Here is an 11,770-nt window from a genome sequence, read left to right as displayed (position 1 = left end):
TAATATATATTATTTATTTTAAAAACTATTAGACATATTGAAATTAAGTTTTTACTTAAATATCAAATATTTACCTCATCACACTCCTAAAAGAACCCAAATATTATATTATTGAAGTACAATTTTAATAATTACATGAACTTAATTAAATTTAAATTATTTAAATTAACTAATTTGAGTAATTTAATTTTCATTTCATTTAACTTATTCAATTTTTTTAGTCAACTTAATAACTAATTCTCTACACTTAGTAAGTCCATTAAAAGGAAAACACTGATCACAATTTTAAAATTATTTCATTCTTAATGTGAGGATCGAACTCTTGACCACTAATTAATTTATTCAATTTTAAACTTGATTTAGTACTTTTTGCCTTTAGAATATTAATAAAAAGTGTCCATTAGAGCATATCAACGAAGAAATGCCTCGAGTTTCTTTTTAATTTCATAAAACTCCATATACATATGCCCCAATAAAGCATCTCACTGTTAACCTTATAATCATCTGCATAAACCAATGTTATGTTTAAAGAAGAGAGATGCAAGGCAATCATTCATTAGATCCATCTGAATCACTATATGTTTGTGTACCCCAAAATTTCCAAACATCCGCTTCTTGTTCATCATCATTGCATTTTGAAGAAGTCGGACGAACTGCACCAGAGAAATCCCGGAAACTGACAAGTCCCTGACTTTCACCATAACTAGTGGTAGCGATTCTGCACGCATTCACAGCCATGGCCGAACATCCGATATTGGTATTTCCGAGCTCCGGACGATTACAAAGCAAAGAGTTTGTTTGTTTGCCAGTGTCAATCTCCCAAGCATTAACAAAGTTATCTCCCAGCCCTCCAGTAACTATTTTATATGGATCCATATGTAATAGTGTCACTGAACCTATATGACCATCCAACTCTGTAACCGCTTTCGGTTTTGATGCCTCTTGGCTTCTTCTGATATCCCAAAGCAATGCTCTGTGAATCCAGTGTAGGATTTCGAGTATTAGTTTCAAAACCGGAGATAAAACAACCTTAAGTTCGTATTAAAATCGGCTTTCAACAAATGGAAAACGAAATCAGGAAAAAAAAAATTATTTAGCATGAATAGAAGTCAACATAATGATCCATTTTCCGGTAAAAGTACCATTGAGGCCCCAGTAGTTACTCAAAAAATGAACAAATTAAACCCTGTACGTTAAACTAAAGAGCAAATTAGTCCTTTCTATTAAAAAAATTCATCCATTTGAACTGTTTAAAACTAATGTGGCTGTTGGAATAACCAAACGGTGATATGTGACGTGCCACATGTACATCATGCTAACATAAATGACCAGTTTTTAATAGTAAAAATAGATGGAATTTTCAACAGAATGACTAGTTTGCTCTTTGATCTAACTTACAGGAACTAATTGACCCATTTTTTTGAATAGAGGGGGCAAAATGCAATCTAACTCCTAGTATAAGGGCTTCCATGGTACTTTTACCTCCATTTTCCTTTTTAAAATGGATCTCACAATGCCTACATGCAAAATCTTTTACCTAAAATGTCGGCTAGGCATTATCTCGATAAAGTGTAAAAACAATCTCATTCATACTTTCTTTACCTACCAAACAATCATACCATGACAAACGGAAAACTAAAGGGAAGGATTCATAACAAGGAAAAAGGTCTTACTTGCCAAATCCACCGGTACAAATTAAAGATTTGGAGGGCATAATTGCAAAAGAGTACAGTTTTGGTTGGCATATTGCTACAGTGTTAACCTTTTGCATTGTCCTCAAATCAACTACCACAACAGAGGAACCAGCTGCAATGTAGAGCAATGCTTCATCGCATTTCATGTCCACAGGTGCACCCGGCAAGGAAGTCATTCCCACGCAACAAGAAGAACGAACAGCTGATGATGTATTTGTATCCCAAACTCTCACCTATGAACCCCAAAATGGTCAGGTAGTACATAACTGCTGAAAAATATACGAGTACAAACATGAAAGTAAAACTCGGGTGGTATTAAAAGTGAATGCTCAAGAAGAAAGCCAAACAAGATACCTTAGAATCCCTTGACATAGTCACCAAAAGGGAAGGTTTGTGCCTGGAAAATGATAGGCAAAATCAACTATTGATTATAACTAAAGAAAATATAATCAAATGTGAAGAATATAAAGCTCAGACTTCGATGACTTTCTTCCTTAATTGAAAAAGGGATAAAAAGACCAAGTATTCTTGAAGAAACAGATTCATACCCTGCAACTGACATCAATGAAACAGGTTTCTGATGCCCATAAAGTGTAGCCTTTAAAGCTTGTTGGCCACGTTTTCCACTAGAGCTAAGGGACCAGAGGCGAACAGTGCCATCTTCCCCACCACTTGCGAACACTTTGACACCCCCAGCACCTAATAATTTATCTGACAAGGTGGAAACAGCACCATTATGACCTCTAAAGCACCGATGACAAGCACCCTACAAACAAAGCATGCAACCAGGACATTCAACAACAACAGAGGCTAAGAAAGATAGCTTACATCCTATTCATAATACAAGCACAAAAGAAATAATAAATTGATGATAATGAACAACCAAGACAACGCCCTTCTACTTAAAGTAATGCAAGGAATAAATTGAGGTTAATAATACAGCTCTGTCAAAACGGAGAAAAGCAAGGGAATGCTCAGGATAATACCTTCCACCATAGACGAATTGAGTGGTCACAGCTTGAGGTTACCAGAACGTTTTCTTCTCTTTGTATCTCACTTCGAACTAAAGAAGTTTCATTAAGTGGAAACAATCTGCAGAGCAATTACACAAGGCATATTAAAGGGAACTCAAGCTTTTGCATACGAGCATAACCATTTCCGATGCCTAGTGTAAATAAGTAAGCCTAACTTGAAAATTAAAACATCACCAAGTACATCGACAGATTACAACCAAGAACACCATGCTCTCTATCATAAAGACAATGCCGCTTATTCTACAAGGATATCCATCAAATATTGCTCACCTCATGCATGTAATTCTTGCATTATGATCACTCATCCTAACAAGCGAGCCACCGCTCAAGAAGCTGTCGGTTTTCATCATTCTTATGATAGAACCCTTGGCAAACAAACTTAAGTAAGCTTTGCAATAGTGCTCAAATGTAAAGCATCATATAATCAAAAACCACGACAACAAAAACTAAATGGCCATACTTGAGAAAAGATAATATCATTCTTATCAAGAAGTATATTATCAAAATGCCTTGCTTCAGTATATAAATCGAGGACGAAAGGATCAGAAAATTTAAACTGATGCAACGCCGTACGCCAATCCAAATACGCCTGCCTCACTCCTGATGAAGAGCTGGATAGCATTTCTAGCGGCCAACGCAAGCTAATTCAATCAAAAACATAAATTATGAATATTAAATCGAAAATTATTTAAAAATAAGAGAAAATGAAATTCGAGCCTGCAAATAATTTATTCATATTCATCTATTTTTAAATTACAATCGAAAATTTTCTTTTCTGAAAGCGAATCATATAAACATTTTCCAGAGGAAAAAAAAAAAAACCTGAAGCGGTGGAGCCAGATGGAGTCGGAGTAAGCGATTTTCTTGAGAAATTTGGAGGTCATGGCGAGGTTTGAAAGGTCCTGTAGGCTGAGGTAGGTGGCGCAAAGAGCCAATGAATCTTCGTCCAAATCGGTGATTTTTGTTGTCGCCGCCTCTGTCGTTGCCGTTTGCGGCTGTGAAGCTGGTGGCTCCGCCATTTTTTCGAATTTTGGAGAAAAGTAGATTTTTTTTTTGGCCAGAAAATAAGTAGAATTTATGGGCCTTTCAACTTCAGAGTAAGGTTGTTCTGTAATGGCAAAAACCATATAACCATCAAAATGTTAATTTTCAAGAACCCATAATTTCAGAATCGACCGGTGATTGAACCGGTTAGAGGTTCGACCGGTTCAACCGGTTCGCCCTCAACAATTGCAATTGCACCAGGACTACCAACTCTGCTCAGTTTCCAAGTTTTATATTATTATTTAATAAAAAGTCATTATACTTTTCATTTTCAGATTTCTTTTCCTATGTTCTTCAATTCTTCTTCATATTTTGTTTCTGTTTTATCGTTTAGCCATTGGTTCAAAGCTCAAAGGTTTAAAACAAAATAACAGTGGATGATGGCACCGACAAGCCAACAACCACCGATCTGAAGCAGGCGAAGGCGAGCAAGAGGAGAGGCGAATAGAGGGCTGAATTTTGACTGCAGAGGAACTGCCAGCAATGGCCTTACGCATGGGTGTGGGGTGTGGGGTGTGGGGGTGGGGTGTTTGGGTCATGGCCAGGTTTAGGTTTTTTTCTCCATTTGTTTATGAAAATGGTTTCGAAAATGATTTTGCAAAATAATAATAATTTTCGCCTTTATAATCTTCGTAAATTTGAAATATAGTCTATATACTTTTATTTTTAGGTTAATTTTACTTTTTAGAGATCAAAATTCAAAATATTTTATTAAATTAATGTTCATTATAACGTTATTTTTTAGTTATATGAATTATGAGTATTTTTACTTAAAATTTGACATCAACAAAATTGATAAAAATTTTAACAATGTTAACAATTAGATTTTGTTTTCAAATTTGAAAAGTAAGGGTCTAAATTATTGAACATAATTAAATTTTAAATTTGTGAATAGTACATAGATTTAAAACATATTTTAACCTTTATATTATAACAATTTATTATTAATATATTTATAATTGTAATAAATATTTATTATTAAAATATTGAAATTGAATATTATTAAGAAACATATTATTTAAAATTATTATTTTAAAATTTATTAATTAAAATAATTTATTAAAATAATAAATTACATTAATAATTGATTATATGAGCAGATATTAATAGTTAAATATGTATGTTAAATAATATTAAAATTATAGTATTTTATTAATTTTAAATATTTTTAAAAATAAAAATAAAAACTACTAATAATATAATAATATTATGTTTGACTTAAATTAATTTTATATAAAAATAAAACCACATATAAATTAATTCTTTTCTAGAAAATGACTTATAATTTTCAAAGCTTACTTTCTGTTGATTAAGTTATTTTTCGTGAAACAAATATAATAAAATTTATTTTTAAAAGTCATTTTAGTGAAATAAATTAAACCTTAATTTTGTTTTTTTTTAAATATTTTTATAATTTTTCTTTTCGGTTGAATACTTTATTAAGAAATGGCCTTTTGTATTGTTGGGCCAATTGGGCCAATCGGTTTTTCCTATGTGTGTGATTATTGGTTTTTTATTAGTGTTTGGGTTAATTATTTAATTGATTTTCGATTCAATTAATCGGTTTGGTCTAAATTGAAACACTAGTAATAGGTTGAATTTATTGCACTTTAATGTAGTTTTATAGAAAATATAAAATTATTTAAAATTCTTAAAAATCTAATTCTTAATAACTTTTAAAAATAATTTTTCTAATTTTTATAATCATTTAATAATTATTTAAGAAATTATTCCAAAATAAATTTAAGATAATTATTTGTCTAAGTTCATTTTTGCCTGAATAGTCATTTGTCTAGGTTAATTTTGAATGTAATTTTAATAAATTTTAAAAATTATTAAAAATTTAATAATTTCTTATAATTCTTAATAATTTGAAAATAATTTTATTTAATTTTAAAACTTTTAAATTTGTTTAAGGATTGCCACGTTAGCATGAGGTGTACATGGCACTTCACATATCATTTTCTAATTGCTGTGCTAGTCATGTTAACATTTAACAGTAGAAATTGGTAGAATTTTAAATAGAATGACTAATTTGTTATTTAAACTAATGTATATGGGCTGATTTGCTTATTTTTGAGTAGATGTTCAAACATACAATCCGACTCTTAGTATAGGGACTTCCATGATACTTCTATTACATTGGATTTTATGTTTTATTTTTCAAATAAAAAAATAATACTGCCTTGAATATTACCTTCTATGTTATCGTTTAATGCTAATTTTTAACAGAATGATTACTTTCTTTTTCTAATGTGCATGGGCTAATTTTTCCATTTTTTTAATATAAGAGGCAAATTACAATTTAATTCATAATACAAGGACCTCTATAGTACTTTTACCGTAAAAATATGTTATATTATCGTGGAGGATTTTTTAAAATATTTTTATATAAAATAAATAAAATAATTCATGATAAAATTTGAACATAAAATATTACGATTTTTAAGTCTTCAATTTTATCCAAATCTAAAGTTTTTATATAAATTTTAATAAATATATTTTTACATAATTTTTTATACACATCATAGATGTCTCATAATCTAATTTTTTTAAATGTTTAACTGAATTAGTGTCGCGGTCAAATCTCAACTTAGTAGAAAAATTACCAAAAAGCTATTATTTTAAAAATAATAATTAATATTACCATGATTGTGTTTTTATCTTTTATATTTTCATAAAATCTAAAAAATACATATAAGATAAAATTTGAACTCAAAAGACCATAACTTTTGAAGTCTCAAATTTATCATTCCAATTAAAGTCTCAATTGTTTCTATATCAATTTTTATAAATATATTTGTTAATATTTTTTTCATCCACACATTAAGTGTGCCAAAATACATTATAAATGATTTTAGAAAATTTCAAGTACTTTTTTTATTGAACTGAAATTTTCTAAGTATGAATAATAAATTATTAATATTTTGATACATTGATAAAATTATTTATATGAAATTTTCTAACTTCACAAGTTAGAATAAATGAAATTCCACCTCCCATGTATTTGCTAATATTTTATTATATATAAATGGACTATTATATAATGTCCAAAATCTTAAAAATTAAAACCCTATAAATAAAAAAGTATGTATAAATTTATTGTATCCCAAGTAAAATTGAATTATTCTTTCCTTTTATGTTTACTCTTCTCTCTCTTAGTTGTATTTGCTAATAGTATCTAAAACATGAGACCAAGTTATAAAACTGCTAACATATTGAGTTTATTATATTAGATTAATGTATTTTGTAATTTTTACTTATAATGATCTCTACTTTGAATTCCTAAACCCAACAAAAAGAAATTGTTGAATTACAATTACATTGCCAATTGAGTCTTAACTCGATTGGTATGTGCATTGTTGTCAATATAATAGGATGTAAATTTGAGTACGCTGAAACGTATTATCCTTTTATTTATGGATTAAAAAGAGACTATAAATAATTCTAAAAATTATATAAAAAAATAAATATATTAGAACATGCAATGAAATTGCTAAAAAAAAATTACATGCCCATTGAATGTATAACATTTAATTCATACATCGTGAGAAAATTAAACCTGTTGAGAAAAATCAACTATTTAAATAATTGAATCTAAATTCATGGCAACTCAATTTGATTAAAATAATTACAATAATCGAAATATTGTTTTTTGCAAACAAATAAGTTACCAAAATTTCCAAATAAAAACTCAATTTGATAGTATATACCAACAATTCAAATTCAAAAGAAAATCAAAAAAAATTTATACTTTTAAACATGATACAAAAGATCTGATAATTTAAACATGATACAAAATCGACACCAACATGAAGCATTTAATATTCATGACCTTCTATTGTATTCATGTTTAAAATTTCAACCTATTTAATCATTTATTGTTATTACTTATATATAAAATAAACAAAATGCACCTACACACAATATGCATGTCATATGTGTTATTCATTGACATTCAAAATATCAAAAATGCTCATGAAACAGTAGCATACTATTACATTTTAAGGAAAGAAAAAAAAGAGCATAATAACAAAATTGAAAATTAGAAACTCAAAAGTAGAAGGGGAAATTTCCTGGAAATTCCTTAAATAAAAGATTGAAAATAAGCTCAAGAACACAACATTATATATATCCTCAATTAACAAAGAAAACATATAATAATATATGAAGGGATTTATTCCTCAGCACACAAATAGTTGGGATAAAGAGCGGCTAAACACACCACTTATATGAAAATATGGGTGGAGAATTTGAGGGAGGACAGACAATGTACAGCTGATCAAGCAAAAGACATTACCATTCATTGTTCCTAACCGACTTCGGCTTGGTGGTCAGATGGGTCATTTAAAATATAAAGACCACACTGTCATGAACCCTAGACTTTTGGTTTTGAGCCACACATTCAGAGATCCACATCAGGTTCCTTATCTCCTGCTCCCTTAATCTCATGTATGCAAAGAAAACACCGTAATGGAACTGCGCCCGGGGGGGGGGGGGGGTTCATTGTCCAAGAAAACAAGTCAGAGAAAACTAAATGACCTTATTTCATGCATGAAAAGAAGTGGGGAGGATATTTTCACTTCACAAAAACTAGATAACTGTTACAAAAAGAATGGATGACCGCGGTAACCAGTACAAACCTGTTGCTCGAAAGCTAAGCAAAGCCTTTTCACTTCCTCCTCGTAAAATGCTTTGTCAAGCATTTGGCTTTCTCCATATGATAATTTAGAGAAAATCGATTGATAGGGAGGATATTTTTCCATTGCACCACGAACCTAGAAGCAATCCAAGCAAAAGACTAAAAACTACGAGTAACTTCATTTAAGCAAGCATAACGTTTGAAACACACCTGGTCAATATCTTCACAGACAGCAAGTTCCTCGTGACCATAAGGATAACTGTTTAAAATGAAGCAGCATTGTCAGAGAAGACACTCCACAATTATCTAATACCAAAAAGTAAAAACAGTACGATCAGGCCTGGGAGAAAGAACTTACAGCAGACCGAAATTAGAGTATAATTTCCTACGATCATCACGAGTAAGTTCAGTTCCAATGCTGCAAAAAGTAAACAAGACCAAACATGTTTATTAGAAAATCCTTGGTAAGAAAATATTGAGGGTAAAACTAAAAAACTTTAGGAAGTAAATGATATCTATAAGTAAAAATACCTGTTAATTGTAATATTGACAGCTCTCCTATCAGCTTCAAAGGCTAAGAGGTCAGACATTATCTCTGCAGTTGCACCGCCTAGTTTCTATAGGGTAAAGCACATTGAAGTTAAAAGGAGGTCCAAAATAAGAACAATCTGCATAACCAAATATAAAATGCCATCTTTCTTCTGTACTTAGAACCTTACCTGATATATTCAAAAAAGAAAAATGACCTTACCTGACAAAACTTGTAAAAATCTTCAAGGTATGCTTTGTAGAGAGTGTTCCTCATAATTTCAATGTTCATGTCATCAAGGTCCTAGGAGAGAAAAAAAGGCGAATGACTCCAAAAATCGAAGTCATAGAAATGATAACATTCAACAAACAGAGTACTCCTTCAGCAGGGTTGGTAACAGTCTGACATGGATGCTTATACAGAGAGAGAGAGACAGATGGGCAGACAATCAAATTTGGTGAAACATTATTAGAGAAGTTGTTAGAGCCGTGTACCTCAGATGTAATACATTCAGAAAAGTATGGAGCCAGTGGAGTGTCAACGAGAACCAACCTATAGAGTTCACGCATGTTCTGAGCAACTGCCAGGGTTGCAATGCTGACGCAGTGAAAAAGAAAAGTGAGCATACATACTATAATAATAATAATAATCTAGTCTCTCTATAGGGGTTACATTACCTATCAAACATGCCCAAAGGATGGCATTTCTCCAAAAGCTCTTGAACATCTCTCTCATGCAAGGTTCCAGTAACAATCAAGACAACATTGTCTATCATGTGACCATATCTGAATGAAGCAGTCAAAATGTTAGTTTTTTGCTGGTTGTCACTACCAAAAAGACCCGTTAATAAAACTGCATCTCCACAACATCTAAACAGAGTTCTAGATACATCCCAGGAGACATATTGAAGCAGCCCAACCATTTGGGCAGCTATGTTCCACCCGAGCCTAATACTGATTAACCAGATCAAGAGATGAGGGAAACAAACAACCCCCCTCTAACTTCAAAGAAAATAACAAAACCTCATGGCAGCGTACGGATGTGCACAATTAATACTTCCATTTCAGAACCACCAGCACTTTGATGCTACTGAATTAACACCTAACATTTTATGCCTAGTTCTAAGAACAACCTAACATTTTATGCCTAGTTCTAAGAACAACCTAATTCACACAGAAAGCTGCCATTGCCAATAAGCAATTAAATCAAAGGTAGATCAAAATACCGAAATAAATCAAATGCATGGCCATATTAAATATGTCTCAATAAATTCAAACAAAGAAACAAAAAGGACAAATCTTTACATACGTGATATACTCTAAGAAGGTGGACAATGGCTCGGTAGCCTGGCATAGCATATGCTTATACTCATCAACGAGTTTAAGAGTGCATTTCTCCACAATAGTAGTCGTATGCAATGGTGAAGGTTCTGCAAAGCATCAACAAGTGGCATAATCAAATTATTAAAAAAAAAAAAGCTGATCCTCTATCAATTAAAAAATCAACAATATGTGCTTCAAATTAACTCTATAAAGTTATAATTGAATCAATTTAGATTCAATCCAATTAAAAATCAATGCATTACTTAGAAGATTCGAAATTGAAAAGGCCATAAAGATTGGAAGGAATTGAGATGTGTACCATTTTGGAGGTAAGGACCGTATTCGGTGGCGGAGAGGTGCATCTTGATATCGTCAAGGGTCTCGCATTGGCAGAGATTGTTGTAATCGGTGGCGGTTAAGAGACCGGCCCGGTGACCTCTCACGATCGCTTCTAGGTAACCGCCGTGGATGTTGAACGTCATAGCTTCGAATCCGTACATTTTGCTAGGTTGTTTTTTCAGTGATTTGAGTGATTGAGATCTAAATTTGCAAATTTGAAGCTAAGAACTGAACCCTACAGATAAAGAATTGGGAAATTGGGAGATTTTAGATTTATGGGTCCAAATGATGATTGTGATGATGGGAATCAAAGGGAGCTTGGAGAAATTACAGTTTAGATTTCTGACGGGATTCTTTTTACATAATTAATTAATTAATATTTAAAAATGAATTTTAAAAATATAACTAATTAATAAAATAAAAATAATGTGTCCGATTTGTGTTAGAGAATGGCTTCCGGCCGGTTATTCACATTATTTCGGGTTTGAATTTTGTCGGGTGTAGATAATTTTCGGTTTAAATTTGTTTAAGTTTAGATTTTTTTGAATTAAACCTTTTCTAACTTGTTTCTATGGATTTAGATCAGGATCGAACAGGGTTAGATAGATTCAAATAATTTTGATGTTTTTGGATTTAGATCAACTCGGATCAGATAAGTTAAATAGATTTAAATAATCTTATTGTTTTATAAGTTATAATTTTTTATTTTTAATATAGTATTCAATTTTACTTTGATATAATGACACACAATACAAATTTATTGTCATAATTATTTTTTTTTCGTATGCGATACACGGTTAATTCCGTATTAATTAAAATATATTATATTGAATTATTAATAAATGGTACAAAATTTTAACATTTCATAAATACTATTTTTGAAAAGGTAAAATAATATAAATATTTAATTTTATAATGATAGTAATTTAAATTATAATAAATATAAATTAAATAATAATAATATTTAAAATAAACTCAAATGATTTGATGCTACTCTTAAATATGATTTCAACTTTACTCTTAAAAAATTAGAATATAATTTAGAAATTTAAAGAGGAGAAAAACGATGTAAATTAAATTACTAAACAAAAATTACATGATGGAAAGATGTATAGAAAAAGAAAAAAACTACACTTGTTGAAAAGGAAAAAAAACATAATTGGAAA

At 30.6% G+C, this 11,770-nt stretch overlaps 2 protein-coding genes across 2 annotated transcripts; both read right to left on the bottom strand.

The window, feature by feature from the left end:
• Positions 1 to 410: 410 nt before the first annotated feature.
• LOC108454923 (uncharacterized) lies at positions 411 to 4,303 on the bottom strand. Its single transcript, XM_017753557.2, has 8 exons — positions 3,551 to 4,303; positions 3,189 to 3,369; positions 2,999 to 3,093; positions 2,681 to 2,786; positions 2,243 to 2,460; positions 2,049 to 2,091; positions 1,674 to 1,927; positions 411 to 973 (listed from the first exon to the last, which is right to left on the bottom strand). The coding sequence occupies exons 1-8, from the start codon at positions 3,853 to 3,855 to the stop codon at positions 550 to 552; spliced, it is 1,626 nt and encodes a 541-aa protein (XP_017609046.1). The 5' UTR covers positions 3,856 to 4,303; the 3' UTR covers positions 411 to 549.
• A 3,541-nt stretch (positions 4,304 to 7,844) lies between these two features.
• LOC108454319 (V-type proton ATPase subunit d2) lies at positions 7,845 to 10,986 on the bottom strand. The gene is made up of 10 exons (XM_017752736.2): positions 10,585 to 10,986; positions 10,252 to 10,372; positions 9,621 to 9,728; positions 9,438 to 9,540; positions 9,166 to 9,246; positions 8,946 to 9,031; positions 8,773 to 8,832; positions 8,625 to 8,673; positions 8,416 to 8,550; positions 7,845 to 8,251 (listed from the first exon to the last, which is right to left on the bottom strand). The coding sequence occupies exons 1-10, from the start codon at positions 10,763 to 10,765 to the stop codon at positions 8,120 to 8,122; spliced, it is 1,056 nt and encodes a 351-aa protein (XP_017608225.1). The 5' UTR covers positions 10,766 to 10,986; the 3' UTR covers positions 7,845 to 8,119.
• Positions 10,987 to 11,770: the final 784 nt, after the last annotated feature.

This window comes from Gossypium arboreum, chromosome 9 (genome assembly GCF_025698485.1).
Source record: "Gossypium arboreum isolate Shixiya-1 chromosome 9, ASM2569848v2, whole genome shotgun sequence".
Taxonomy (NCBI): Eukaryota; Viridiplantae; Streptophyta; class Magnoliopsida; order Malvales; family Malvaceae; genus Gossypium; species Gossypium arboreum.
The sequence above is the reverse complement of the archived record's forward strand: the minus strand, read 5'-3'. Positions and strand labels throughout refer to the sequence as shown.

Coding starts and splice junctions, on each gene's coding strand:
- LOC108454923 (XM_017753557.2), bottom strand. CDS start 3,855: ATGGTTTTTGCCATTACAGAACAACCTTACTCTGAAGTTGAAAGGCCC. Junction 3,094..3,188: donor ATGATATTATCTTTTCTCAA/GTATGGCCATTT, acceptor TTGTTTGCCAAG/GGTTCTATCATAAGAATGAT. Junction 2,092..2,242: donor TCATTGATGTCAGTTGCAGG/GTATGAATCTGT, acceptor ATCATTTTCCAG/GCACAAACCTTCCCTTTTGG.
- LOC108454319 (XM_017752736.2), bottom strand. CDS start 10,765: ATGTACGGATTCGAAGCTATGACGTTCAACATCCACGGCGGTTACCTA. Junction 9,541..9,620: donor CCTTTGGGCATGTTTGATAG/GTAATGTAACCC, acceptor TCACTGCGTCAG/CATTGCAACCCTGGCAGTTG. Junction 8,674..8,772: donor TACTCTAATTTCGGTCTGCT/GTAAGTTCTTTC, acceptor CATTTTAAACAG/TTATCCTTATGGTCACGAGG.